At 34.3% G+C, this 25,950-nt stretch overlaps 3 protein-coding genes across 5 annotated transcripts; all 3 read left to right on the top strand.

Annotated features, from left to right (window-relative positions):
- The first annotated feature begins 7,579 nt into the window (after nt 1–7,579).
- On the top strand, nt 7,580–12,515 carry LOC18036779 (proline-rich receptor-like protein kinase PERK15). The gene is made up of 8 exons (XM_006426906.2): nt 7,580–8,089; nt 8,632–9,162; nt 9,932–10,018; nt 10,090–10,160; nt 10,722–10,798; nt 10,916–11,063; nt 11,283–11,441; nt 11,736–12,515. The coding sequence occupies exons 1-8, from the start codon at nt 7,750–7,752 to the stop codon at nt 12,057–12,059; spliced, it is 1,737 nt and encodes a 578-aa protein (XP_006426969.1). The 5' UTR covers nt 7,580–7,749; the 3' UTR covers nt 12,060–12,515.
- Nucleotides 12,516–15,511: 2,996 nt separating this feature from the next.
- LOC18036936 lies at nt 15,512–17,619 on the top strand. Its single transcript, XM_024180069.1, has 2 exons — nt 15,512–16,192; nt 16,556–17,619. The coding sequence occupies exons 1-2, from the start codon at nt 15,663–15,665 to the stop codon at nt 16,572–16,574; spliced, it is 549 nt and encodes a 182-aa protein (XP_024035837.1). The 5' UTR covers nt 15,512–15,662; the 3' UTR covers nt 16,575–17,619.
- Nucleotides 17,620–22,660: 5,041 nt separating this feature from the next.
- LOC18037671 (sulfite exporter TauE/SafE family protein 3) lies at nt 22,661–25,950 on the top strand. 3 transcript variants are annotated; one of them, XM_006426901.2, is made up of 13 exons: nt 22,661–22,881; nt 22,974–23,420; nt 23,567–23,726; nt 23,826–24,026; nt 24,116–24,180; nt 24,280–24,307; nt 24,391–24,482; nt 24,561–24,647; nt 24,741–24,791; nt 24,880–25,101; nt 25,215–25,308; nt 25,410–25,550; nt 25,676–25,950. In XM_006426901.2, exons 2-13 carry the CDS (start codon nt 23,211–23,213, stop codon nt 25,756–25,758), a joined length of 1,434 nt encoding a protein of 477 aa, XP_006426964.1. In that variant the 5' UTR covers nt 22,661–22,881; nt 22,974–23,210; the 3' UTR covers nt 25,759–25,950. The 3 variants fall into 3 exon arrangements, with proteins under 3 accessions (XP_006426964.1, XP_006426965.1, XP_024036534.1); XM_006426902.2 differs by having other exon boundaries at nt 22,798–22,881; nt 23,176–23,420; XM_024180766.1 differs by lacking the exons at nt 22,661–22,881; nt 25,676–25,950 and having other exon boundaries at nt 22,888–23,420; nt 25,215–25,298; nt 25,410–25,546.

Here is a 25,950-nt window from a genome sequence, read left to right as displayed (position 1 = left end):
TTAATTTTGTAAATGAGTGGTTGGATTTTTTGGTGGAAATGATTTGGAATATGCTAAAACTTAAATTAAAATGGCGATAATAAATTCTGAAATTGAAATTGAAATGACGAGAATAAATTGAAGCGAAGATCTATTGAAATGACGTACTTGGGTATCTGGATCCGTATCAACATGCATCATGGGCTAAATATTCCTTATTAATGCCAATTAAATCATGATGGGGGAATCTACACCTCATGAACCACGCTCTAATCAATATGGTGCTAAGGGCTTATCGTGCCAAATAATAATAACCTTGTACTAGAGGGCCGGTGAAACCAAGGCGGTACTAGACAAGATTAGTATTATTTGTCGACGAGAAGTCAAAACATCCACAAAAACTAGAGGGGAAGAGAAAATAAATTTACCAAATTAAGCCCATGACACATGTTGAGACTTCACCTTCAACCCAAGCTTAAAAGAAAATTAGCCACTCATAATTGAACTAGGGGCAAAATGAGAATTTATTAAAATACGAAGAAAATACAAGATGGAGAGGGAATTACAGAAAATGGATCCCAAAAATGGATTCAGAGATATCAAATTAGGGGGGGAGGCCCCCTTTTTATAGATACATGGAGTAAATCATGGCCATCGGATTAAAAACAGTTTGGACGCTCAGGATTGCGCCACGTCATCAGTCAACAGTCCACGGTTTGACCACGCGGATGAACAGTAACACGGTTTGACCCGACTTTGAACAGTAACGCGGTTTGACCCGGATGAACAGTAACGCGGTTTGGTTGAAACTAATCCTGTGTGATGCATGCACCGTACGCGAGATTTTTCGTCCACTGATATACTGCCACGTCACCATCAACAGTACATAAGAATTTTAGCCCAACAGGATCGTGACACCTCATCAGTCAATGCCACGTCATCAATCCGTCTATGTGAACAGTGCCGTGAACAGTAACGTATACAGTACTGTGTACGTGAATAGTACCGTACATGTGAATAGTGTCATTTTTCCTTTTATGGTCCTCCTAAGGTTTTCGACCGTCCTGAGTTCAAAAGTGATGTCCGTTTTGCCGTCTGATCTCTCCTTTATTGTGAAATGACTATAATGCCCCTAGAATACATAAATTACTTAATTAAAATAAAACACACGTAATTAAATCATAAGAATGTTAAATACATAAAAGTAAGGGTTGTTAGTAAGACTTGAAATGTAAAATGACGGTTTTCTCCTTTATAAATATGCATTTTCTAACACTCAACAGTACCCGTCCCCCAAAAAGCGGAAACACGATCCCACAGAATCGCGGTAGTTGCGCTTTTCCCAGAACCGCTGTGGGAGATGCGAGATCCCACGTTTGCCCACAATGTAGCAGTTAAAATCCCATAAGGGGCTTCCACTACCCGAAAAAGGTGGGATGAATGGCAAACGGAAACGTGGGGACAGCGGCTATAAAAGAAGAAGAAATCGATGAGGAAAAGAGGGAGAAAGAGAGGGGGGGAAAACGCTGCCAAATTGAAACCATGCAATTTTATTACAAACTTCGAGCAAATTAGAACCACTCTTGAATCAAAATTTAACTGTTTTCCCGTAAACACCTTGTGCTAACTTAGGCATCGGAGGGTTTACGCCGGCAAAACCACCGGCGTCTCTAATCTGTTTTTGGTGAACGCAGGTCTAGTAAGGAAAAGGAGAGTGATTCCAACCCCAGTGGTTCGAGCAGCAGTGGATAATATAAACGTTGGTGAAAGAATCTGGGCCGTCCAAGGGCGAGCAGATTTCAGCATCAACACAAAAATTTTTATCTTTTCTAAATTATCCATAATGCAAGTGATATAAAGGTAAATTAATAAATTTTTACCATATATTAATAAATTATTCCTATGTCATGTATTAATAAATTATTCCTATGTCATGTATTAATAAATTAATAAGTGAGTCAAATTTAATGCATAGACATTAATAAATTAATTATTTTGTTGAACAATTATTAAGTGTCTATTCTACTAATTAATATATATTCGCAAGTTGAAAGACGTGATTACAATTTTAAAGAATAAATCATTGTTATAAGCAACTCTATAAAGATATTTTGTCCCATCTTAATTATATAATATAACATGGCATATATTTTTGAAATATTATTACTATGTAGAGGTAAGTTTATTAATATGGGACCTACAAAAAATATAACTTATTATAATGTGGAGTTTATTCTTAATTATAACTAGTCCCAAGTTGGGACCATAATTTTTTATTATTATAAAAATATTATTCTTATATAGAGTATTCCTATTTAGAGGTTCAACTGTAATGAGATAATGAAGTTATTGAAGTTGAGGTATATGTTGAGTGTTAGAAAATGTATATTTATAAAGGAAAAAATCGTCATTTTACATTTCAAGTCTTACTAACAACCTTTACTTTTATGTATTTAAGGCTCTTGTAATTTAATTATGTGTGTTTTATTTTAATTAAGTATTTTGTACATTTTAGGGGCATCATAGTCATTTCACAATAAACGAGAGATCAAACGGCAAAACGAACATCACTTTTGAACTCAGGACGGTTAAAAACCTTAGGAGAAGCATAAAAGAAAAAATGGCACTGTTCACATATACGGTATTGTCTACGTTACTGTTCACGACATTGTTCACATAGGCGGATCGATGACGTGGCATTGACCGATGATGTGGCATTGACTGATAAGGTGTCACGATCTTGTTTGACTAAAATTTTTATGTACTGTTGATTGGTGATGTGGAAGCATGTTAGTGGACTAAAACTTGTGCGTACGGTACATGCATTACACAGGATTATTTTCAACCAAATCGCGTTACTGTTCAAGCTGGGTCAAACCGTGTTACTGTTCAAACCGCATACTGTTGACTGATGATGTGGCACAATCTTGAGCGTCCAAACTGTTTTTAATCCGATGGCCATGATTTACTCAATGTATCTATAAAAAGGGGGCCTCCTCCCCTAATTTGATATCTGTGAATCTATTTTTGGACTTCATTTTCTGTAATTCCTTCTCCATCTTGTATTTTCTACGTATTTTAATAAATTTCTATTTTACCCCTAGTTCAATTATGAGTAGCTAATTTTTTTTCAAGTTTGGGTTGAAAGTGAAGTCTCAATATGTGTCATGAGCTTTATTTGGTAAATTTACTTTCTTCTCCCCTCTAATTTTTGTGGATGATTTGACTTTTCGTCGACAAATAATACTAATCTTGTCTAGATACCGCCCTGGTTTCACCGACTCCCTAGTACAAGATTATTATTATTTGGCACGATAAGCCCTTAGCACCATATTGATTAGAGTGTGGTTCACGAGGTGTGAATTCCCCCCTCATGATTTAATTGACATCAATAAAGATTATTTAGCCCATGGCGCATGTTGATACGGATCTAGATACCTAAGTACTTCATTTCAATAGATTTATCCTCAATTTATTCTCGCCATTTTAATTTAAGTTTTAGAATATTCAAAATCAACTTCACCAGAAATCCAACCACTCATTTACAAAATTAATTCTACACAATTAAAATTCACCTCCTCGTGGGATCGACACTCGTCACCATTGATCTATACTACAATAGATTCGTGCACTTACGAGTTCAATAAAATTTGCACAACAATATACCTGTAGCAGTAATAAGAATTCCTCTTAGAACTTAGATCATGGATTTGAACTTCAATGACTTTGTTTTATATATATATAAGAAAGAAGATAACTAAGTCAATTCTTACATAATACATTATATAGAAAAGTATTGTGTACCTAAGACATTACAAGACCATTATTATACGAGTGATAATGATCACAGCCTCTTTTGTTTTGATTTATTCATATAAATTAATGTATTTCTAGAATTACAAGTAATAAGTAGACATTTTTATGCTAAGAAGTATTATAATGAGAATAGTTAGAAGAGATTTTATGTACCTAAGACGTTACAAGTCAATTCTTACATAATATATTATATAGAAAAGTATTGTGTACCTAAGACGTTACAAGACCATTATTATACGAGTGATAATGATCACAACCTCTTTTGTTTTGATTTATTCATATAAATTAATGTATTTCTAGAATTACAAGTAATAAGTAGACATTTTTATGCTAAGAAGTATTATAATGAGAATAGTTAGAAGAGATTTTATGGTAACAAGGGTAAGATAAAAAGAGAATTGACAATAACCAAATAAGTGTAATAGTGTAAATATATATGTGTGAGTGTGCGTCCATGGATGCATTTAATAAATAGCAAGTGTTATAATACCATGCACATTTTTTGTTTCCCTAATTACACTTAAGCCCTATTAGGGTTAACTGCATTGCCATGGCAAAACACTCCCAAACGAGGCTTTAATCATTAAGTGAAAAATAATAACATTTTAACTAAAATTCAATTAGCATTATCAGTGTTAAATGTGAGAAAATTCTCAACATAAAACATACAAATATAGTTAGAAAATTATGTGCATATTATTATCATTAAACTTTTAATAACAGTATTATGATTTATAAATTATTATTAAATATCTTAGTGGATTATTATGTTAAGTGATTTTCAAAACAAATTCAATATATAAAAAAAGTATAAAAAATAAGTGCTTTTTCAAAAAAAAAATACTAATCGTTTCTTTTTCAAATCATTAAGGTCCTTTTTACTTTGTAAAACCAATGCTCAATATAGGGTTTAAGTTAAAAATTCACATGGTAAAAATTGAATATTTTGGTAACTTTGTTAAGTTGTAGGTACCTGTTTGTATAAATCGACAAACTATATCCTTATTTTTGAAAAAATAAAAACTAGGAACCCAGATGCAATAATCCCATAAGTCGGTTAACTGCCAAGTGGCAAATAAAACGTCAAGGCTGTGTTCGGCAATATTTAATGCAGGTTTTATGAGAAGATCGTTTTATGTTATGTGATTGGGCGTTTTGAGTTAAAACGACGAGATAACACCAACTTTAAGCAGGCAGTTGTGCCATGCGTTTTTAGAAAGGGTTTGGAAAAATGGAAATAAAACCTTTTAACGTTTTAAAAAACACATATAACCCTAATTTTTATTGTTAAACTTTATTTATTTTAATAATAAAATTATTTTTAATTTATAATTATTATTGTGTTCTTATAATAAATAATTTAATATATTGATTTACGACATATCATTAATAACATGTATAATAAAATCAACAATTTTTATTTAAAATTCAAAATTAAATTATAATTATTTTTTGTCCAAATTATTCACTCTAAATTATAAATATACCCTTCCTAATGATGGGATGATCAAATATGATGAATAATAGGTAAAATTAAAATCAAATTTACCATTGAAAAGGGTATGTTTATAATTTAGAGTGAATAATTTAGACAAAAGATAATTACATCTAAATTTTAAGTTTTAAATAAAAAAATTTAGTAATTTCATTATACGCATAACATATCTTAAGTCAATATATTGAATTATTTATTATATGGATATAATAGCAATTGTAAATTAAAAAAATAAATTTACTATTAAAATAAATACAATTTAATAATAAAAATGGGGGTTATATGACGTTAAGGGATTTTATGTTTTTTTTTTTCGAAAACGTTAGGGGACTCATTGTTTTTTTCCCTTCCTAAAATGTAAGACTTCATTTTCAAATAATTGATAAATAAAAATTTTTCTTTCTTAATGTTTTATATGTTTAGCGAATGTAATTTGGTTTTTAAGCTCTTTTCTGTCTAAACATTTGCTGATAAAAATGAAAAAAAAAACGTTCTCTACAAGTTTCTCATTTCTTAACCATCTTTTTGAATAAATTCTTGATACTAATGGATAACTTTTGAATAAAATCTTGATAATAACGGATAACTACAACTTTTCTTTCGAAGAAATTTTAGGCTTAAATTTCTAGAATATGATGAAAACGTTTAACTGGATGGAAATCTCTCATACTTTTGTTAAAAAAAAACAAAAATTCCATTTTGACAGATGCGTTACAATTATTTTCGTGAAAGGATTCTTCAAATTTGACGGTGATGATAATTTCTCTTCTTAGTAAAAGAAGTTCTTCATAAAGATATACTTTTGTTACTCAATAGAGATATAATTTTTAATTAAAAAAAATTCATAAACTAAAAGTACATTTTAAAACGATAAGAGTAAATCGGGAGAAAATAATTATAAACAATCAATAAATTAATTTTCTTTTATTTATTTTTTAAAAAATATACACCAACATAAGGATCCATATTTTATTTGAAGAAATTATAAATGTAAAAACCAAGAAAGAAAGAAAAAATCTTCATCGAAGAAACGAATAAACATTACAACATTTATAGTAAACTTTATGACTTATATAACAATGCCAAGGTCATAGATTTGAGTTCTATCATTCACGGGGCAGCAGACAGCTCAAACAAAAGGATGCAGCAAATTATTGTGATGCTTAGAAAGCGACATTTCCACAGAGCTTCACTGTCGACTCTTTAGGCAATGGCAGTTAAGTTGGCTAAGTAATAATTCTTGCTTTCGAAGTCTTCAACCAAGCGACACATCTTTGTAAGTTTATTATATGGGAATTTTTAAGTTATAATAATTGTATCATACATCTTTTATGTGAACCACATAAAATTATAAGATTCATAATTTATGTGGTTCACATGAAAGATGTATGTTACAATTATTGTAACTTAGCATTTGCCTTATTATATTCATAATCACATTATGCAACCCAATTAGTTTTTTTATGGTTGTGTCACGTGTGCATAAAATAATAATAAGAAAAGAACCAACAATTTTTATTCATTTACTTTCACAGTTCTTTTTAATAATATTATAAAAATGGACACTAAAATCAGATTTATTATGGCACAACTTAGATACTTAAGCTCATGATACGAGTCGAGAGTGTTTTAAATAACAAATTGCATTGGGATCTCTTGCATTACTTTTGATGTGGTGTTTATTTTTAATATGGTGCAATACGAATGTATGATTTCTAGTAGTTGAAGTTTATTTTTAAATTTATCGAAGAAATTATTCTCCACAAATAAACAAAAAACATTAGATAGGTTAAAACATTACTCGTGTTCACTCTTTAATTTGAATTTATTATTTAACAAGTGGATGTAATTTATGCAATGACCAATGAGTTTGATTTATTTTGGATTCAACGATTAATTTTATTGGTAACTTTAAATGTTGACGGGTGATCTAATAGGTAAAACTTTAGCATTAATTATGTACACATTAATTATGGTATGTAGAATACTAGATGGAATCTACCTATTTACATTTAGATTGAGATTAGAGAGCCATAAATGTAAATCGCATTTAATTAAGGAAACCCATTACACAAACCCTTAAAACGGAAACAAAAAGATCAAATACTTGAAATATAAAAGATGATATCCAATAAAAGTTTTCCACGTGGAATTCAATACTAGAAGAATCCGCACGTGGATTCACCGTGTCAATAAGCAGTAAAAAATTCCGCGTATGAACAGAAAATCCTTGTCCATTAAGAGAGAGAGTGTGAAAAACGACATCATTTTGAGTTGTTAAAAAAAAAAAATTGCAAGGAACGCAAGCGTTTCAGCCGCATTATCGCTGTCAGAAGTGGGGGCCCGCTTCATTCTTCTTCAACACTTCAACTGACGTGAATGCTCTTCAAATCATTCAGACAAGAAAACTTAAAAAAATTTTGCTTAGTGTGTCAAACGTGACAGTGTCATCTCCAGTGATGACTTCGCAGCCGCCGCTAACGTCACTACCAGCGCCACCCGACACTAACTCCACTTTCTCTCCTCCAGCGCCTCCGCCGTCTGTCAGTGCAGTCTCGGCGCCAGCTCCAGGAAACTTGACGTCTCCGCCGTCGTCGGGGACGCCAACGAGCGGATCGACAGTGGGAACTCGGCGGCCGTCGCCGACGCGGAATGGATACCTGCCGCCGGGGGCGCTGGCGGGGATGGTTGTTGGAGTGGTGATAGGCGCGGGAATTGTGTTAGCTGCCGTGGGCATTTTCTTAATTTTTTACAAGAGGAGAAAGCGGAAGCTGGCTGCTCAAAATCTTCCGCTCAAAAGTATTTTTTCAAATGTTAAAGTTAATTCTTTCATACTATTTTATTTTGGCTTACATATTTTATTTTGTTTTATTTTATTATAGACTTATAGTATATGAAGTGTTTAGAGGTCTGGTCTATGTAAGTGCTTTATTTATTTATTTACTTATTGTTCGATATAATGACTTTTAGAGGTTTGAATTATGGGATTACTCGCATGTATTATGACTTTGATGTTAATTCTACATGTATATGCATGTAAATCCATGAGTGTGTAGCTTTTATCTTTTGATTTTGGCTTCTATATTTTGATTGGTACAATTCTGTCAACGGACAAACAGTATTTTTTTATGTTGGGTTTAGTTTGGTGTGTGTTCATTTCCTATTCGGGTCAAATTGTATATGCATGTACAAGTTTCGAAGTGAGTTTGCTAATAACAACTTGTTCAACATTTCAACTTTATTGTATTTTCTGTACACTCTTAATGTATTTTTGTCTAGTTCTTTGAATGAGTTTTGGTGTTCAAGTCTTGTAAAAGGGGTCTTTTTGTTAAATTCTCCAGATGACCCCTTTGCTGGAAAACCTCATCACTGGCAACAGAATGTGTCTGCGCCAAGTGATTACCAAGAACTGCCAAAGCCTTCTCTGCCCCCTAGCAATGGACCGACTGCCCCTTTGCCAACAGTTCCTGTTTCTGCTTTCAACGAACCTCTTTCAACCAGTGGCAGTTTAGATTCTGATAAACCTTTCCCTCGTCAATCTCCAGGCATGCCTGTTGGAAATTTTAAGAGCACATTTACTTATGAAGAATTAAAGATAGCAACAGATAATTTCTCTGAAGCCAACTTACTTGGTCAAGGTGGTTTTGGTTATGTCCACAAGGGAGTCCTTACAAATGGGAAAGTGGTTGCAATCAAACAACTAAAAGCGGGAAGTGGACAGGGGGAGCGTGAATTTCAGGCTGAGATTGAGATCATTAGCCAAGTGCATCACAGACATCTAGTTTCTCTGGTTGGATACTGCACATTTGGGTCCCAAAGATTGCTTGTCTATGAGTTTGTTCCGAACAAAACCTTGGAATTCCATTTACATGGTTAGTACTTTCTGGGATCAGATTTTGTTGTTTGTACGAGCGTGCTGGTATGTAAAAATTGAAAAAAAAAAGGTAAATAAGATCTTTTGAGTCACTAATAACTTATATAGTAGGCCTAAGTTTACCTTCAGGAAAGAAATTTTCTTGACAGCATGTAAAAATTTATGAAAAGTAGTTCCAAAAAGCCCAAGGATTTTCATGGGGTTCATGTGTAAAAATTGAACTAGTAAAGTGAATCATATTTGCTTTACCAAAAACTTGATACGCTAGTGCTAAGTTTACTTTCAGGAAAGAAATTTCTTGACAAAATGTAAAATTTATGCAAAATTAGTTCCAAAAAGCCCAAAGATTTTCATATGTTCATGTGGAATTTTGTTTCCTTATCTTTTTCCGAATTTTTTAGGGCATGTGAGGTTGAAAGAAGTCATTCAGGGTTTTCAAAGTTCTCTTGCAAATGCTGCCAACTATAAACCTGCCTAAAGTTTTATGATTTATTTGTTTAAATGTTGTTTATATGACACTCAGTAGGAAAAAGATAATAACAGATCTTAGACTGTTTCTCAGAAAGAAATGAGAATCAGATGATTCATCTGCAGGAGTCTGTTTGTGAATTCATTGACCTCTGAATACTAGTTGAACAGGACTTTACTGACCCTGGAGTTCTTTATGAAATTTCAATTGAAACGTATTATGATAACTGTCAGGAAGTTGAAAAATTATGTCTTAACTTATGATAATCTGGTCTCATCACATAAAACTAATATTTCAGGGAAGGATAGACCGGTTATGAACTGGCCTACTAGAATGAAAATTGCTTTAGGTTCAGCCAGAGGATTGGCCTATCTGCATGAGGACTGTGAGTATTCTTTTGAACTCTTTTCAGATCTTAAGCTTATGCAACTCCTTTTGAGATAAATGCATATTCAGGTCAGCCCAAGATTATACACCGTGATATCAAGTCAGCTAACATTCTTCTTGATGATAGCTTTGAGGCAAAGGTATGACATAGATTTGATGGTTCGCATTATTTTTTGTTGACTTGCATACATATCGTACATATTGAAATAGTTGTGCTCTATCGCTTTTGTTTTCTTCTTGATTTATCTTGAGATTTACCTGTTCTGCGTTTGGTTTCTTTTCTTTTTTGGAAACTTCGCTTAAGTCATAGCTTTTATAGAAGGTCTCTTTTTATTATAAAATGTTATAAAATCTTTGCCAATTTGTAAACTATTATCTTACAGTGAAGTATTGCTTGGCACTGGAATGGGTAAATATATCAGTTGAAGGGGAGTAACCTGATTTGAAAGTGAAATAATCCTTCATGATTGATAAAATCAGGATGCACTAATGATAAATAATTTGGGAACAATTATTTATTAAGATCTTTAATCAAGTGTAATGTTTTGAGGAATATATTGTTTTAAAAGATTTTGTGGAAATATAACGTTTGTTTCCAATTGAATGTATTATATGAAGAGTACAATTCATTTCAATTTAGTGATCTACATGCTATGGTGTTGACCTTCATGTTAAATGAATTTACTTTTATTGTTTCTCAGGTGGCAGATTTTGGACTTGCTAAGCATTCTTTAGATACAGATACTCATGTCTCCACTCGAGTTATGGGAACTTTTGGGTAAAATACATCTTCTGCGTCATTTTTGAATAACTACCCTGCTGTCATTCACCTGATGCAGTTATCTCATCTTGAATGGGACCTGTGCCACTTCTCATGCACATTCATCATATGCAGTTACTTGGCTCCAGAGTATGCCTCCTCTGGGAAGCTTACTGAGAAGTCAGACGTCTTCTCTTTTGGTGTCCTGCTTCTGGAGTTGATTACTGGATTCAGACCTTTCGATAAAGCTGATACCTTTGCTGATGATAGCATGGTTGACTGGGTATGTATTCTGCTTCATGAGCTTCATTCAGTTTAACACGAATAATCAACCCTGTGCTATGTCCTTTAGGAATTGTAGATAGATGTTGTACAAAGAATCAAGTGAAAGAAAGGTTTAAGGCTTCCATGATATTTTCCTTTTTGCCCTACAGGTCCTTTTGTTTCTTGCTAGTTGAAAATTTTGGTCGGGAAAAATGACAATAACTGTTATGAATTTTAGGCAAAACCTTTTCTTGCACAAGGTCTGGCAGACGGCAACTTTGATGCTCTTGTTGATCAGAAATTGGAAGAGTACGATTCAGCTGAAATGACCAGAATGGCAGCTTGTGCTGCAGCCTGCATACGTCATTCTGCAAGGCGTCGGCCACGGATGAGCCAGGTAATTCCATCACGTGCTAGATACTTAGTTATAGGTAACCTAGATTCTCGGTTGACTCAAGGACTTCGGAAGTGAATGGCCATAGTCCTATCGAGTTTGAATTCCAATGCCTTAACAAGCAGCTTAATTCTCAGTTGCTAGTGGTTGATGGGATATTGGCAAGTTAATAAATAACCGATGTTTGATCATATTTGCAAGTAGTTTTGGCAAAGTGAGATATTTTAATTTAACATTGAAATCAAACCTAAATTATATGCTGGCTTGTAAACCTTTTGCTGCTGCTATTCTAAGCAGATAGTTCGAGCTTTGGAAGGAAATATGCCTCTGGACGATCTGAATGAAGGAATCACACCAGGGCACAGCACAATATATGGTTCATATGGAGGCTCAGATTATAATTCTATGCAGTACCGGGAAGACATGAAAAAATTCAGGAAGATAGCGCTAGAAAGTGTAGAGCTTGGTAGTAGTGACTACAGTGGGCTCACAAGTGATTATGGTCAGAACCCACCCAGCTCAAGCACTGAAGATCGGCAAGCTACCCAAGAGACGGAACCAGAGAAAGACACCAATGTTATCAATCAAAGCTCTTCACAACGTTTAACATTTTCTGGGTAAATCCTCATTCTTACTGATCCCACTCCTTTCATTTCACCTCATATATGACTACATCCCACATGTCATATGTCAAAATTTAGAAAGAAAATCAGGGCCAGCCTTTCAATGGTTATGTGTAGTGGGTGGATCAAATTGGAAAAACAAGAAAGTCAGCTTCCTTACTGCATTTGTCCGGTATGCATATGATTCTTCACCACTCTTCAAAGTTTTTTCACATTCAGATTATCCAATTCAGCAAATTCTTTGTACTTTTTGATCAACTAAACCTAACAACACTATGAACAATTGGAAAGGGAGGCTTGTTTATCATTATTTTGATGATCTAGAGACTATGGTTTTGGAAATAGTTTCACTTGTATATACTCGTAATGGCTCTGTAAATGGAGTAGTGTTGTTTAATTCATTTGACAGGATCAATGTTTTCCGGTATGATATTGAAATTTGCATTGGTTGAAATAGTTTATTCCAGTTTAATTTACTTTTCTGATTTAACTCAACTCAAAGGGTTAGTAAGTTTAAATTCATTCCCTGCTTTAAAATAAGTTTATAACAATTAAATTTATGTGCTGTAATTGATTTTCTTACCATTTATGGTGGTGTTATTTGATACTTTTAATTTTTTTTTAAAATGATACTTAAAATATTTAGCACTACTCAATTTTACTTATTTAATATTGGTTATTATTAGGGCTGGCAAAATTGTCTACGGGTTTGGGGCCCCATGGAGCCCCACCCCAAATGGGGAAAATTTTGAATAATTTTTGGAGAATGGGGTGGGGAGTCGGGGGAAAATAATTCCCAAATTCTTAATGGGGTGGGGTTTGGTTTTGTACTCCCCACCCCACCCCCACCCCAATCCCCATTATATATAAATATGTTTTTAATTCTTATTTAATAATTTTTATTTTATCAATTATAATGTCAATTAATAATTTTTTTAAATTTTTATGCAATATAAACAAGATATGAATTAAAGAAAATCCTATAATATTTTTCAACTCTGAAACATTGTTATATTTTCTTTTCTCTTTTAAGGTGCTACACTCTTTAAATATTTTTCACTTTTAATATCATTTTAAGATATTGTTTCAAACTTTTAGATTTTTTTTTTAAAAGAGTTTAAATACTTTATAATATGGTGATGATTTTATTTTAAGTATCTAATTTTTAACTTACTAAAATAATATATTTATACATATTATAAAATAGATAAATGAGGAATGGGGTGGGGATGGGGAAATCATTCCCCACATGAGGATTCTCCATCCCCACCCCACTAAATTTATTGGGGAATGAGGTGGGGAATGGAGGCAAAAATTTCTAACGGAGTGGGGAATGGGGTAGGTCTCCCCACCCCCACCCCACCCCATTGCCATTCCTAGTTATTATCTACATTTTGATGGCATTAACCCAATCTTATACTTTGACTCCATTCATCAGTTACAAACATAAACTCTCATTCACTCTCTAAAACACAACTTAAAACCTCATCCTTCGGGAATAAAAAACAGATTGGAGTTTAATTGTCTCCATCGCCGGAACAGAATCGCTGCAACCCAAGGTACCATAAAAAATTCAAATCAACATGTTCAACTAAAGAAAGCATCCTAAAGCACTATCAAATTTCACGTCAACGTATTCTTTTATGGTGCGTTTCCTTCATGGAATATAAATGAGCTGAAATGTAAATGAGAAATGAGAATGAGATTTCAATGTTTACTTGACAAAAATAAATGAGAATGAGAATGAAAATGTGCTGCAATGTCATTAATGTGTTTACTTAGCAAAATAAATGGGAATCATGAATGAGGATGATAATCAGTTTACTAAAATACCTATAGTATTAAATAATGTAATTTTTATTAATTAGATACATGTACAAATATTATTATAAAAATGATATTAATTAAAAAAATAAAATTATTAATAATAAATGTTAATAATGATAATATTAATAAAAATAATTAAAATAATAAAGTTAATAAAATTTAATAATAATAATAATAATAACGACATTTAAAATAATAAAATTAATTGTGATTTGAATGAGGGTAATTCGAAAAATATGAAAAAAATTAGAGGGATTTTCATTCCTTATTCACAAATTGTGTGGGATCCACATATTTTATTCACATTCTAAAATTACCAAGTAAACATGGGTTTCATTCACATTCCCTAAACCCTCAAATAAGCATACCTCAAGTAAACACACCATTAAAGAAAGCATTGCAAATCATATGATAATTAAATAAAAATTAATTGAGAATACTCGACAAATGTCGTTGACTTTGAACTCAAATCCCATAGTTGTCGGAAATACCATAATCGTTAAAATCAAATCCCAAAATCTCAAAATTTTAAGGGAGGTAAGTCATAATGTGATGAATGATGCAAGAGGGTCAGTTTTATTGGTAAGAAGTAAGTTTGATCCAAATCAAAATTGGGGAACGAAACCCATAACTGATTTCATCTCTTGGTACAAATTGGAGCTACCTCTTTAAGGGGGAGATAAGTCATAATGTGATGAATGATGCAAGAGGGGCAGCTCTGATATTACATAATATTTGCTTGTTCATACAAGCATTACTGCAATGTTTATTGCAGTCAGTTATATTTTTCCTCTTTTTTTTTTGCAACACAAAATATATAATAATCACATTTAAAATGTATAAATCTTTAAAAATAAAATTTACCAAACATTCTCTTCACAGATGTTGATTTTTCATTTCTATATAGAATTCACCGAATCTTAATATGCAGACAGTAGAAATACAAATAAATATTATGAAAGCAACATAATTCACATGCAAAAAAATGAAAAAAAAAAAGTTACTGGTGTTTGATAATGGGACTTAGCCATGTTGCAACTAGCCATTGGATCCACTGTGGCATCCCTTGATAATGATGAAAGAAGATAAACAAATATATACTTGTCATTGAGCATCAATGTTTTAGAGAGTTGAAAAAAATTTGATATGTATAAATATTAAACACGTACCAAGCCAACATCATATAGTAAGAGGTTTTATTTATAGGTCCGAATATGTTAAAATCGTTCTAAAATAGAATTTTTTTTATAAGCATACGATAAAAATTATAATATATTATTTATTATTTATTATTTTATATGAATGACTATGGTTCGTACTCAACTTTAAAACAACTCCAAAATAGCCATGACTTTTATTTATTTATTTTGGAGCGTAAAAGACAAATAAACGACAAAACTGCAAGAGTTTGATCTTTTTTTTTTATTTATTTAAAAAAAAATAGATTTTCCAACTCTGCATTGGGCATTTTCTTCCCTTTGCTCGGCTTTGGGCTATTTTGTTTTAAGCAATCGTAGATCAGTAGTCGGGTCCATGATGCGTGTCCGTGTGCATGCTCATTCTAGAAATTATAATTTAAAAAAAAATGAAAAAGAAAATGAAAAGTAACACAGAGACAACACGGACACGTGGGTGGCACATTGCACACAAGAAGATCAATTAAAAGTCCTGTTCCTGCTAAATCGACCGAACAACCTCGATCCACGCTCGATCTTCTTGTTCTGGATTCTCTTTTATTTCATTTCAATATATAATATTTTTTATTTTTCAATCGATGGAAGCTACAAAAGAAAAGACAGGAGGATTACTGGACACGATACTCCCTCCACGGCTCGAAGACGCCGGCCTCGAAGACTGCGCCCTGCCGCCGGACTCCATCAAGGAGGCCTTCCTTAAAGCCGCCTCGGCCGTGAAGTCGCGCGCCACCTCGTTCTTCCACGAAGAAGGCGCGCCGGGACATTGCGTGGACGACCCGTGGCCGAGGGCCAAGGATGTCTCGGACGATGTGGTGGGTGTGGGCGCGTTTCCGGACGCGCCGGGGCCGTGCGGAGCGGTGAAGGGCGGTGGGCTTTTGGAGGAGGGCGAGGATAAGGTCGTGGTTGTGGGCGGGGGTGGTGAGGGTGACCTGGCGGACGGTGACAGGTTGGTGGTGGTGGGCGGTGGGGATGATGACGCGGTGGAGGGAGAGGAGGGCGGTGGTTGTGTGGAGGGAGAGAGAGGGAAGAATGGCGGCGGCAGCAATGTCAAAGAAGGGAAAAATAAAGAAAGAGAAAGCGAGAAGCCACGTTTGGTTGAAGGGTTTATGTAAGATTTATAGTGACAACTATTAGTATTTTGGTTAGTTTTATCACCTGAAAAGAAAAAAAAATTAAATAAATAAAGTTTAGTGTTTTTCTTTTGATATAATATGAGTATCTGTTGTCACCCTTTGCTTCTGTTCTGTTGATCTGTTCTAATGTTGCCACTACTGGTAGTCCTTGAAGTAGTTTATAGAGCTTTATGATTAATGCCATTTTCCAGTCAATTAAGCCGATACTGATGGTATGCGTGTGAATCATTGCTGGACTGACTGGACATTGTTGTATTGTTGTACTGGTGAATTGATTGCATGCGTCTTACTCTTTGTTTGATTATTGTAGTCTGTTTGCTTGGATATGAATCTTGCAGTCACACTCTTGGAAAATAGTTAATGAGTTTGGCGAACTTCAGACTTTTGAGTTATGGACCCACTGGACTGCACGAAACTTGTATGCCGTAGCTGGGAAATGATCGATGGTTCCCTTCCCTGAGTTTGTGATTTCATTTCTTGGTTGAAGTAAGCCTGTGCTGCTGCTTCCTAGAGCAAGGCGCTATTCTCCTAAATAGTTTTATGTTTCTGGCATGGTACCCGTATGGCTTCAGGATTGGATTGCTCAAGTCGATACCAAAAAGATGTTTTATGAAGAAATATTGTTCCAGATGGGGCAAATTTTAGAGGTAATTGACGCGAACTGTTTGGTGAAGATGTCAGTGCCTTCTTGAGTAAATGGCAACCCTGATTGGAAACTGATGTAGGACTCTTTTAAGGGTTCGAGTAAATTGGTTTTTGAATATTTCATGGCGAGATTGTTGCAGTCAACTGATGATTGGGTGGGGAGAAGGTTATAGGATGATGGATTGGTGGATATGTTGTAGCTTCAAATACTAGTAGCCGTAGAATCTGAGATTTCGCAAAGCTTGCATACAGTAACTCAATGCTTATATTATCCTATAACCGTGGGATACAAGTTGGTAGATCTTTCATTTGGTTCTGTGAAGATGTTAACTAGCATTACTTGCTTCTTCTGTTTGCTATGCTATGCAATCCTGTGGTCGTGAACTTGCTTCTCTCAACTCTGGTTTTTGACCACAAAACAGAATATGCCAGTCTTGCTTTCTAATTACTAATTAGTGTCTAATTTCGTGTTGTGGCGTTTTACTACCAGACTGAGTTTAATGTTGTATGTTCAAGATTCAGATTTTGGTAATGAATGGGAAGTTGTAAATGATGTAGGGAGCTTTTGCAATGGTTTCTCCCATCTGAAGAACAAATTTCTGGCATCCGTATTGCTATTTTAAAGAGTTGTGGTGGTCTGGGATTATGAGCTAAGCCGCTATTCTAGGATGTCCAAACTTGAAGGAGATTGATTACTGATTACTTTGGATGGCTGTTCTTGCTGCTCTAGAATGACAATGTCTTCTTGTTATCCATTAATATGGTTTATGAAATATTGACGTTCACTGTTATTATCGTTTTAAGTATCAAATTCATTTTCAATAAGAAAAATATAAAAATAAAAAACGATTCACCTCTATTTTGCAAAGTTGCAACGGAAAATCTTATAAGATTTTCTTGGAAACAGAATTTGAGAACTCTTTTAGTTGTGGGAATATTATTAGATGGACAGCGGTGGGTCTACTGAGAAGCGGTGAAGTTTGGACCTCTGAAGAAGAAGGCCCAAATTCAACACAGAATGAGTCCACGCTCGAGACAAAAGTGAGTTCAAATTAAAATACAGAAAGTCGTGGACTATGTTGTGGGCTCCCCTCATCCTCAGCTGCAGAATTGAAGAGATAAAGAGCAGATTCTTCAAAATTGACCATTTCATTCCCAAATATTGGGCGGGGGAAAATCTTACTTCTTTAATGTAATGCCAAAAGTTGCTACTTCAAAATTGAGTGTTATTTGCAATATCACAGACATCCAATCCTTAAATCTTTTGTCAAAAAATTGTAAATTTTGAGGTATTGATTGCGTGGTTTTACATGACTTTAATGTCTCTTTGCGAGTGTCTTTATTTTAAAAAGTGCGTACATTTACACGACTCTTTAATCTTTAAATAATGATATAATTACAAATTCTTATACAAATTTATTTTGTACAAACTGATATGTAATATAATAAAATTGATTGAATTACATCGATTGGCCCACATGAGTTATTTCTATTATTTTATATTTTTATTCAACTAATGAATCAATGACACATCAGTTTGTATAAGATAAATTTAAATTTATAATTGTATCATCACTCTTAATCTTTATACAAAGAGATGGGCGTGCATCTACACCCTAGAATTTCATATGGTTGTAACACATTGGTTACCAAATAAAGTTTGGCGTCCACCTGCTTTTAAAAAGGATTCTTGTCGGGTTCTTTTGACTTTCATCTCTAGCCAGTGGTTTGTGTCTTTAAACTATATTTTGTTTAGATTCACTGTGAGATATGTTAGTAAAGGTCTGTGATATTTTGCTTCTGTTTTTGACAGTAAAGTTGGACAATTAATCAGACTAATTTGATTTTGATTTTGCTTCTTGGGTTGCAGTGGCATATGTATGAATGACTTTATGCAATCTTAATCAATAGCGGTATCATTCACAAATTTTTCTCTTTTTTTTTTTAAAAAAAAAGAAAAAGAAAAAGAAAAAGAAGAATAATGGTGGGGACTAATTACATGAGGTCTGCAACTTTTTACAATCGTGGCTAAAGGGTGTGCGGTCCAAAATGTGTGATGTTAATACGTGACATTTATTGCATTTTAGCCGCTTTCTATTCGTGATTGAAGGGGAACTTTTGGAACAAGCGAATCGAGTCTTTGGTTCGCAGCTCGTGGTCCATCTACGTGTGTGAACTTCTCTTCCAAGAGTGTTTGGGATTGCATTAGCTTCCCAAATAATTTATTTTACAACAACTTTATAAATAATTTAATTACATGTTTCGTAAATTTAGATTGTAATCTAATCACTTATCATATAATTTAGCGGGTATGTCTGATGAATTTAAAAAATATATATAATATATTAAAATGACCAAAATAGACTTATTTTTTTTAGTACTGATTACACATTATACAACTGTTCTGCTATTACAGTAGACATTACATTGATATTTACAATCAGGACTTGTATTGTTACATTAAATCTATGAAATATATACTCAGACAACCCATACAAGTAATCCTCACAGAGAAAATATGTCTCTGCGAGTGTGTCTCTACTCCACTCGCATTTCGCGAATGAGAAAGACTTACAAATAAACTACACACAATCATGCAAAATATTTAATTGAGAGAGTTTTGAGTTCATGAGAACTCAAACCCCAACTTAAACCCCTACCCTTACAATCCTTCTTAACTGTGAGAATATAAGTTCAATGCTGGGTCAAAGGTCCATTGGCAACTAATTTTCTTTTTGCTCTATAGAAATCAGTTAAAATTAAATTTAAAGCATATTATTGAATAAATATTTTTTTAACTTTCTATTAATCAAAGCATTAGATGTTATTAATAAAGTAATTTTTAATCATTATGTTATCTTTTCAAAAAATCCATTAGTCAATATCAAATGATAATTAATTAATAAAAAAAAATATTCATCACAGAGTGATAACTGCATGGTTGAACTTTTTGTTGCCGATAACAATGCCATCGATGGCGATGGCGATGGAAAAATCGTCCGGAATTGACACATCCACCATCATTAGACTCGAAATCTTATGATCTGCACAATTACGTCGGCATATATCTTCCACAAAACAAATTTGGCAGCGACGGAAAATGCGTCCTAAATAAATTGCGGCAACATAACCTCACCGGTGGTGTTATGGTTTTACCACATTTGATGGCATTTACAATGCCATTGGATTATTTTTACTGCCAAGACCAGTACTGTCCTGTACATCGTGAAATCCTCAGTTCAATGGTACCAGATTTATCGCCGAAGGGCGCTGGAACTATTTGCCGGCAGCCATTTTTTAACATTTTATCCATAAAATTTGAATATTAATTGATTGTTATGTGACAGTATTTTTGAAAGAATGAATGTTTATGAAGGACAATTTCTGTATTGTACTTAAAAAAAATTGATTTTCAAATAATCATGTTCAGAAAACTACTTTAGGTCGCTTTTATAAACCAATACAAGATCTGATTAGTTGAGAATCGCTTTTAAATAAATTTACCAAACATTTTTTTATTATTAGATTGTCAAATAACAATACCAAACAATCCCGAAACATGCATCAATTCGTTGTTACCAGTACAAGACAGAAATGATTTTGACTTAAAACTGAGTGTCTTTTACGCATAAACCAATCATTTATATGAGTGCATTTTCTTCATAATGTGGAGATAGGGCTGAGATGCTAAATTGTTACCCGATTGCAGCTAAGAAACTAACAACATTTTTGGCATAAACATTACCTCATAAACCAAGACCAGTGACTGATGTAAAAGGTGTTTGCTTTGAGCACTTTTAGCATGCATCTGTACAAATATCGGCTGGATGATAGAACAAGCAATCATACATGCGCTGAACAGACAATAGTTTAGTCATCAGCATGAATTTATTTGAGCGTCTTATTTACACTCTATTGAGGAATGATATATTCAAATCTATTGAGATTTAATAGCATCCTTGCGTATCCACGCATGTACATAATACTCTCGAGCATCCTCAAACTAAGGTTCCACGAATCAGAAGATTAATGGGTTCATCTTATCAACGATTCTTTTCTTTTTAATGGTGATTGAATGTTGTTACAATGAAGTGTGTCAAAATGCAAACAAATATATAGGACTTGAAGTGTTTATCATGTTGCCCAAAAAGAAATGAAAAGTAAACAAGAGACCCAGCTACGCATGTATAATTGGAAAAACCTTTGGGTAGTATATTAGGACTGGGTATTAAACCTAGATTTGAAGATATTATAGGAGAGAAACTGCTTAATCCATAAAGATAAGTTTGTTGATGCGAGATTCTAGTTCTCCTCGTTCTACGACCAGGGTCTCTGCTCGATCAACTTCACCACGACCAGGATCTCTCCTCGTAAAGCTTCTTTTCCAGAGATTCCTGCGCACACAGACAGGTCAGAGTACGCCGATTGTTTTCCCGGCGCAAACCCTCCGATGCTCAAGTCAGATATGAAGGTTCGGGGAACGCTTGCCACAAATCTTATGGCTGTTAGGTTGTTTTCTCTCTTTTAGAATCAAAATTGCTAACCCTTTTACTTTCGTTGGCTACCTTTTTATAGGCTTCCTCTCAATCCCAGTTTTCCGCAGCCTACGTCCGTTATCCTCCCACCTCTCGAACGTGGATTCTCCATTTCCGTAGTCATGGGTGGTTGCGTGGCCTTCGTGCCTAGATTCTCGGGCTGGAGAGCATGCCTCGCCAACTGTCGTTGACCGGGTCTCATCGAATCAACCCTTAGCAAGAATACAGCAGGAATGGCTTTATGCTTCTTGCAGGAAATTGGCCTCGCGGATGACGTGCTTCCTGGTGACTTCCTGGTCGAGGTGACCAATAACATCCTGGTCGAGGTGATGTGCTCGAGGTCACCACATATTTTTCTAGTCGAGATGATCTGCTCAACCATTTGCTCACTTTTACTTTGAGGAGAGCACGATAATGTATGAGCAAACACCTTTATCTTGGTCACCCTATTTCATTCCCTAAACACCAATAACAATAGTTGAGGGAAATCTTAATGGCACTTTTTTTTTAAGCCTTAGGCCCTGCTATATAATCAGGTGTTAAGCCACAATTGCTGTAAAAAAAAATTATAACTATAAAATAAAAATTAATGACATATAATAAATATGATTTTTAAATAAGTAAAAATAGCAAATATATCATAAGTTTTCTATTATGCAATTATGAGGTTAAATTAACTTATCTCTTAAATCATCGCAACAAATGATTACGAAACATTTTAGAGTTTCAGCTACACTATCTCAATACCAAACATGACCTTAATCAATTATTTTCCTTAAGAAAACTATTATCCAATGGAAAGCTAAGAAAGTCTTCTCTTTTCTGATTATAATATGCCAAGAAATTAAAGCAAAATGTGAAATCTAGAAGGCTACATTAAAGAGGATGGATTGAGACATTGTTGCAATTATTGGTCGGACTTTTATTGGTGTATTTACTGTGTGCGAAAGAAAGCAAAACGAGATCGAGACGATAAGAGAGATATTAGAGTATCACAAAAGATTCTTTTAATTTAACTTTTTAAGCATTCATTTACTTATTTATGTGGCAAATAAAAGAGTAAAAATATTAATCATTTCTCAGAAGACTCTTTAAATGAAAGTAAGTTTAGATTATTTTAATTAAATTTTTTTTCTCTACCAAAGTAATAATACATCTCTCTTTTTAAGAATAAAAAGATAAAAAGTAACATAATACTAAATTGAAAGCTCCAAAAGACTCAACAATGAGATTCTTCAAATTAGAAACTTAATAGGCACTCAAACAAATTGAAACAAAGATTTTGTAGGTATTGTTCAAGGACAGTCATTGGTAGCAGCACTTAGAATGTTTTTTTTCCAAATTAACTTAATACACACGCAGTCGGCAGTACAAAGAGTCATAAGGGCAGTTTTAAAATTTTAAAATTTTATTTTTAACTGTTAAGGAAACTAAAAAGTTTCTCAAAAACTTTGGAAAATACAGATAACGAAAATTTGGTGCCGGTAAGAAGAATATAGACTCTGATTTTGTACTCTTGTTTTTCTTTTTCTATGGTGGAGTCAACTCATCTCTTGCTTTGAATGCTTGAGTGTAGGCAGAATACAATCCCCAACTCTCTTTTCGAACTCTGTAGCTTGTTCTGTGCCATGCTTACAAATTTTGTTTCAACTCTGAGAAAAGAAAGGAAAGTGATTTCTTGAAAAACAAAAAAAAAAAATTTAATCTGTAAAGAAAACTGGGTTCTGTTACAATTCTGAGTGTTCATGGTGTTTAACTCCTTGTTTTGATTGATCTAGCTTGCGTTCATACGATAAAAACCTTGTTTTTCTCCATGTCTGGGGTTGGATCGGAATGGTACCAGTGGAGATTGTCAGCGGCAGCTTTCATTGGTTTACTTCTTGTAGCCTCGGTGTCTGTTTCAGCACAATCAACTTTGAAACCTGAAGCCACAAGTGCAAATAAAATTGACCATGTTGAGCCTAAGAATGTAATCAAAGTACCTACTCATAAAATCCGATCAGGCTACAAACATGTTTGGCCGGTAAGTTCAGTCTAATACCATCACTTAATTTTAGATGTATCCTTCTTTCTTCTTTTTCCCTTTTTTTTTTAATGTCTCTCTGTGCGTATTTTCTATGTTGTGACATGGACTACATATTTGACACTTTATGAAATTGGATTTGATAGGATATAAAATTTGGCTGGAAAATTGTTGTGAGTAGTATAATTGGATTCTTTGGGGCAGCATGTGGGAGTGTAGGTGGTGTTGGTGGGGGTGGCATATTTGTTCCTATGCTTAATCTGATTATTGGATTTGATCCAAAATCATCTGTAGCACTATCAAAATGTAAGTGAAACAAACCCCTCTTTTGCGAATTCAATCTTCGTTGTTCAAGACAATCATATGCTTACTCTCATAATCATTTTAACTCTCATGCCTGAGCAGGCATGATCACTGGTACTGCGGTTGCTACTGTTGTCTACAATCTAAGGCAAAGGCATCCCACACTTGATATGCCCGTTATCGACTATGACCTTGCACTTTTATTTCAACCCATGTTGGTTCTGGGGATCAGTATTGGAGTTGCTTTTAATGTGATTTTTGCTGATTGGATGATCACAGTTTTGCTAATAATTCTATTCATAGGTATATATATATTTTTTTCTAGTCGCACTCCTCTCTCTTTTAGCGTTCTTTTCCGACGGGTGCTTTGATAGAGCATTGGTGAAATGCAGGGATGTCAGCCAAGGCATTCTTGAAAGGAGTCGAGACTTGGAAAAAAGAAACCATAACCAAAGTGGTAAAATTCCGTGCCCAGCGTTTGAATTCTTTGGACTCATTTATGCTAATTGAGTCTAACTTTCTTCTGTGTCTTGCTTTACTTGTTTTGATTCTCCAGGAGGCCGCTAAACGCTTGGAATTAGATAGTGAGTGGATTTACAGTTTTTTCTTTCTTCATTTTTCTTTTTCCAAATTCATCATCCCCAAAATAATTTAATTTATTAATCAGGAAATGGGGATCAAGCAGAAGAATTCAAATGTGAACCTGAGAATTTAAGTAATACAACTCCAAAAGAAACCAAAGAACCGGTAAAATCGGAGGTAAGAGCATTTGCAATGCCTGCAACGGTTGTATCAAATAATTTTCAATAAGGACTGAAATCAGTAACTATATATCAGGTCTCTATTCTCAAGAATATATATTGGAAAGAACTTGGACTTCTTGTTGCCGTTTGGGTTATAGTCCTTGCATTGCAGATTGCTAAGGTAATCATTTGCTTTGTATTCACACCCCCCACCCTTCAGTTGATGCATTCGTTTGAGGTGAACTGATGAAAATCTTGAATGTTTTGGACACAGAATTATACAGCAACTTGTTCAGTGTTATACTGGGTATTGAACTTTTTACAGGTACCTCCACAATCGAAAAATTGAAAATAGAAAACCTGGGATTGTTCATATATCACGATTATTATTTATTAATCATGTGGCTTCTCAGATTCCAGTTGCCGGAGGAGTTAGTGCATACGAGGCAGTTGCTCTGTACAAAGGGCGGCGGACAATTGCATCAAAGGGAGATGTAGGAACAAATTGGAGACCACACCAGCTTGTGTTTTACTGCGCTTGTGGTATAACAGCTGGTGTAGTTGGTGGACTACTTGGCCTTGGTGGGGGATTCATTTTAGGCCCTCTTTTCCTGGAGCTCGGAATCCCTCCTCAGGTTCATAATTCTTACTCTCCGAATAGTTCAAGATATTATTTGAAGCACACCCTCGACTCGAGCGTACGCGTCCGTGCCTGCCTAACTTGTTAAGGCCTTCACCTTCCATGCAGGTTTCTAGTGCCACGGCCACCTTTGCCATGACATTTTCTGCGTCAATGTCGGTTGTCGAGTATTATCTTCTGAAGCGTTTTCCGGTACCTTATGGTAACTTGTTAGCCAAGTATCAATGAAATTTCACATTTACCTTTTTTGGGTCATGCGTCGAATTCAGACCATGTATTTATCATTTTGGATTGATCACACAGCTCTCTACTTCTTTGGCGTCTCCACCGTTGCGGCCTTTGTGGGACAACATGTGGTGAGAAAGCTGATCAATATACTCGGCAGAGCTTCTATAATCATTTTCACTCTGTCCCTCACAATCTTTGTGAGTGCATTGTCACTAGGTATGCTATCTCATTCTTCATTCATGCAGGTCTTTATTGTGATTTCTCGCCGTGGATTATGAAATTGCTACATATTAAGAACACTTAAAACTGATGAATGATTTTGTTCCTTTACAAACGTACAGGTGGTATAGGCTTAGCCAAAATGGTCCAAAGGATTGATCGCAAGGAGTACATGGGATTCGACAGCATTTGTTCGTATACATGAAGGTCACAAAAATTGAAGGACTAACATCTAGGGATGAAATATTGGATTCAAATATATATCACTTGTTCTGACTAGTTATAAGTAATTTCTTGGTTAAAAAAAGGATTGTATAATTGTAATTTATCTATTGATTCATTACCTATTTAAATGAACGAAAAAGGGAAAGAAGAAAGAATCACATTAGCTAGTAAA

This window comes from Citrus clementina, unplaced genomic scaffold (assembly GCF_000493195.1).
Source record: "Citrus clementina cultivar Clemenules unplaced genomic scaffold, Citrus_clementina_v1.0 scaffold_7, whole genome shotgun sequence".
NCBI lineage: Eukaryota > Viridiplantae > Streptophyta > Magnoliopsida > Sapindales > Rutaceae > Citrus > Citrus x clementina.
The sequence above is the reverse complement of the archived record's forward strand: the minus strand, read 5'-3'. Positions and strand labels throughout refer to the sequence as shown.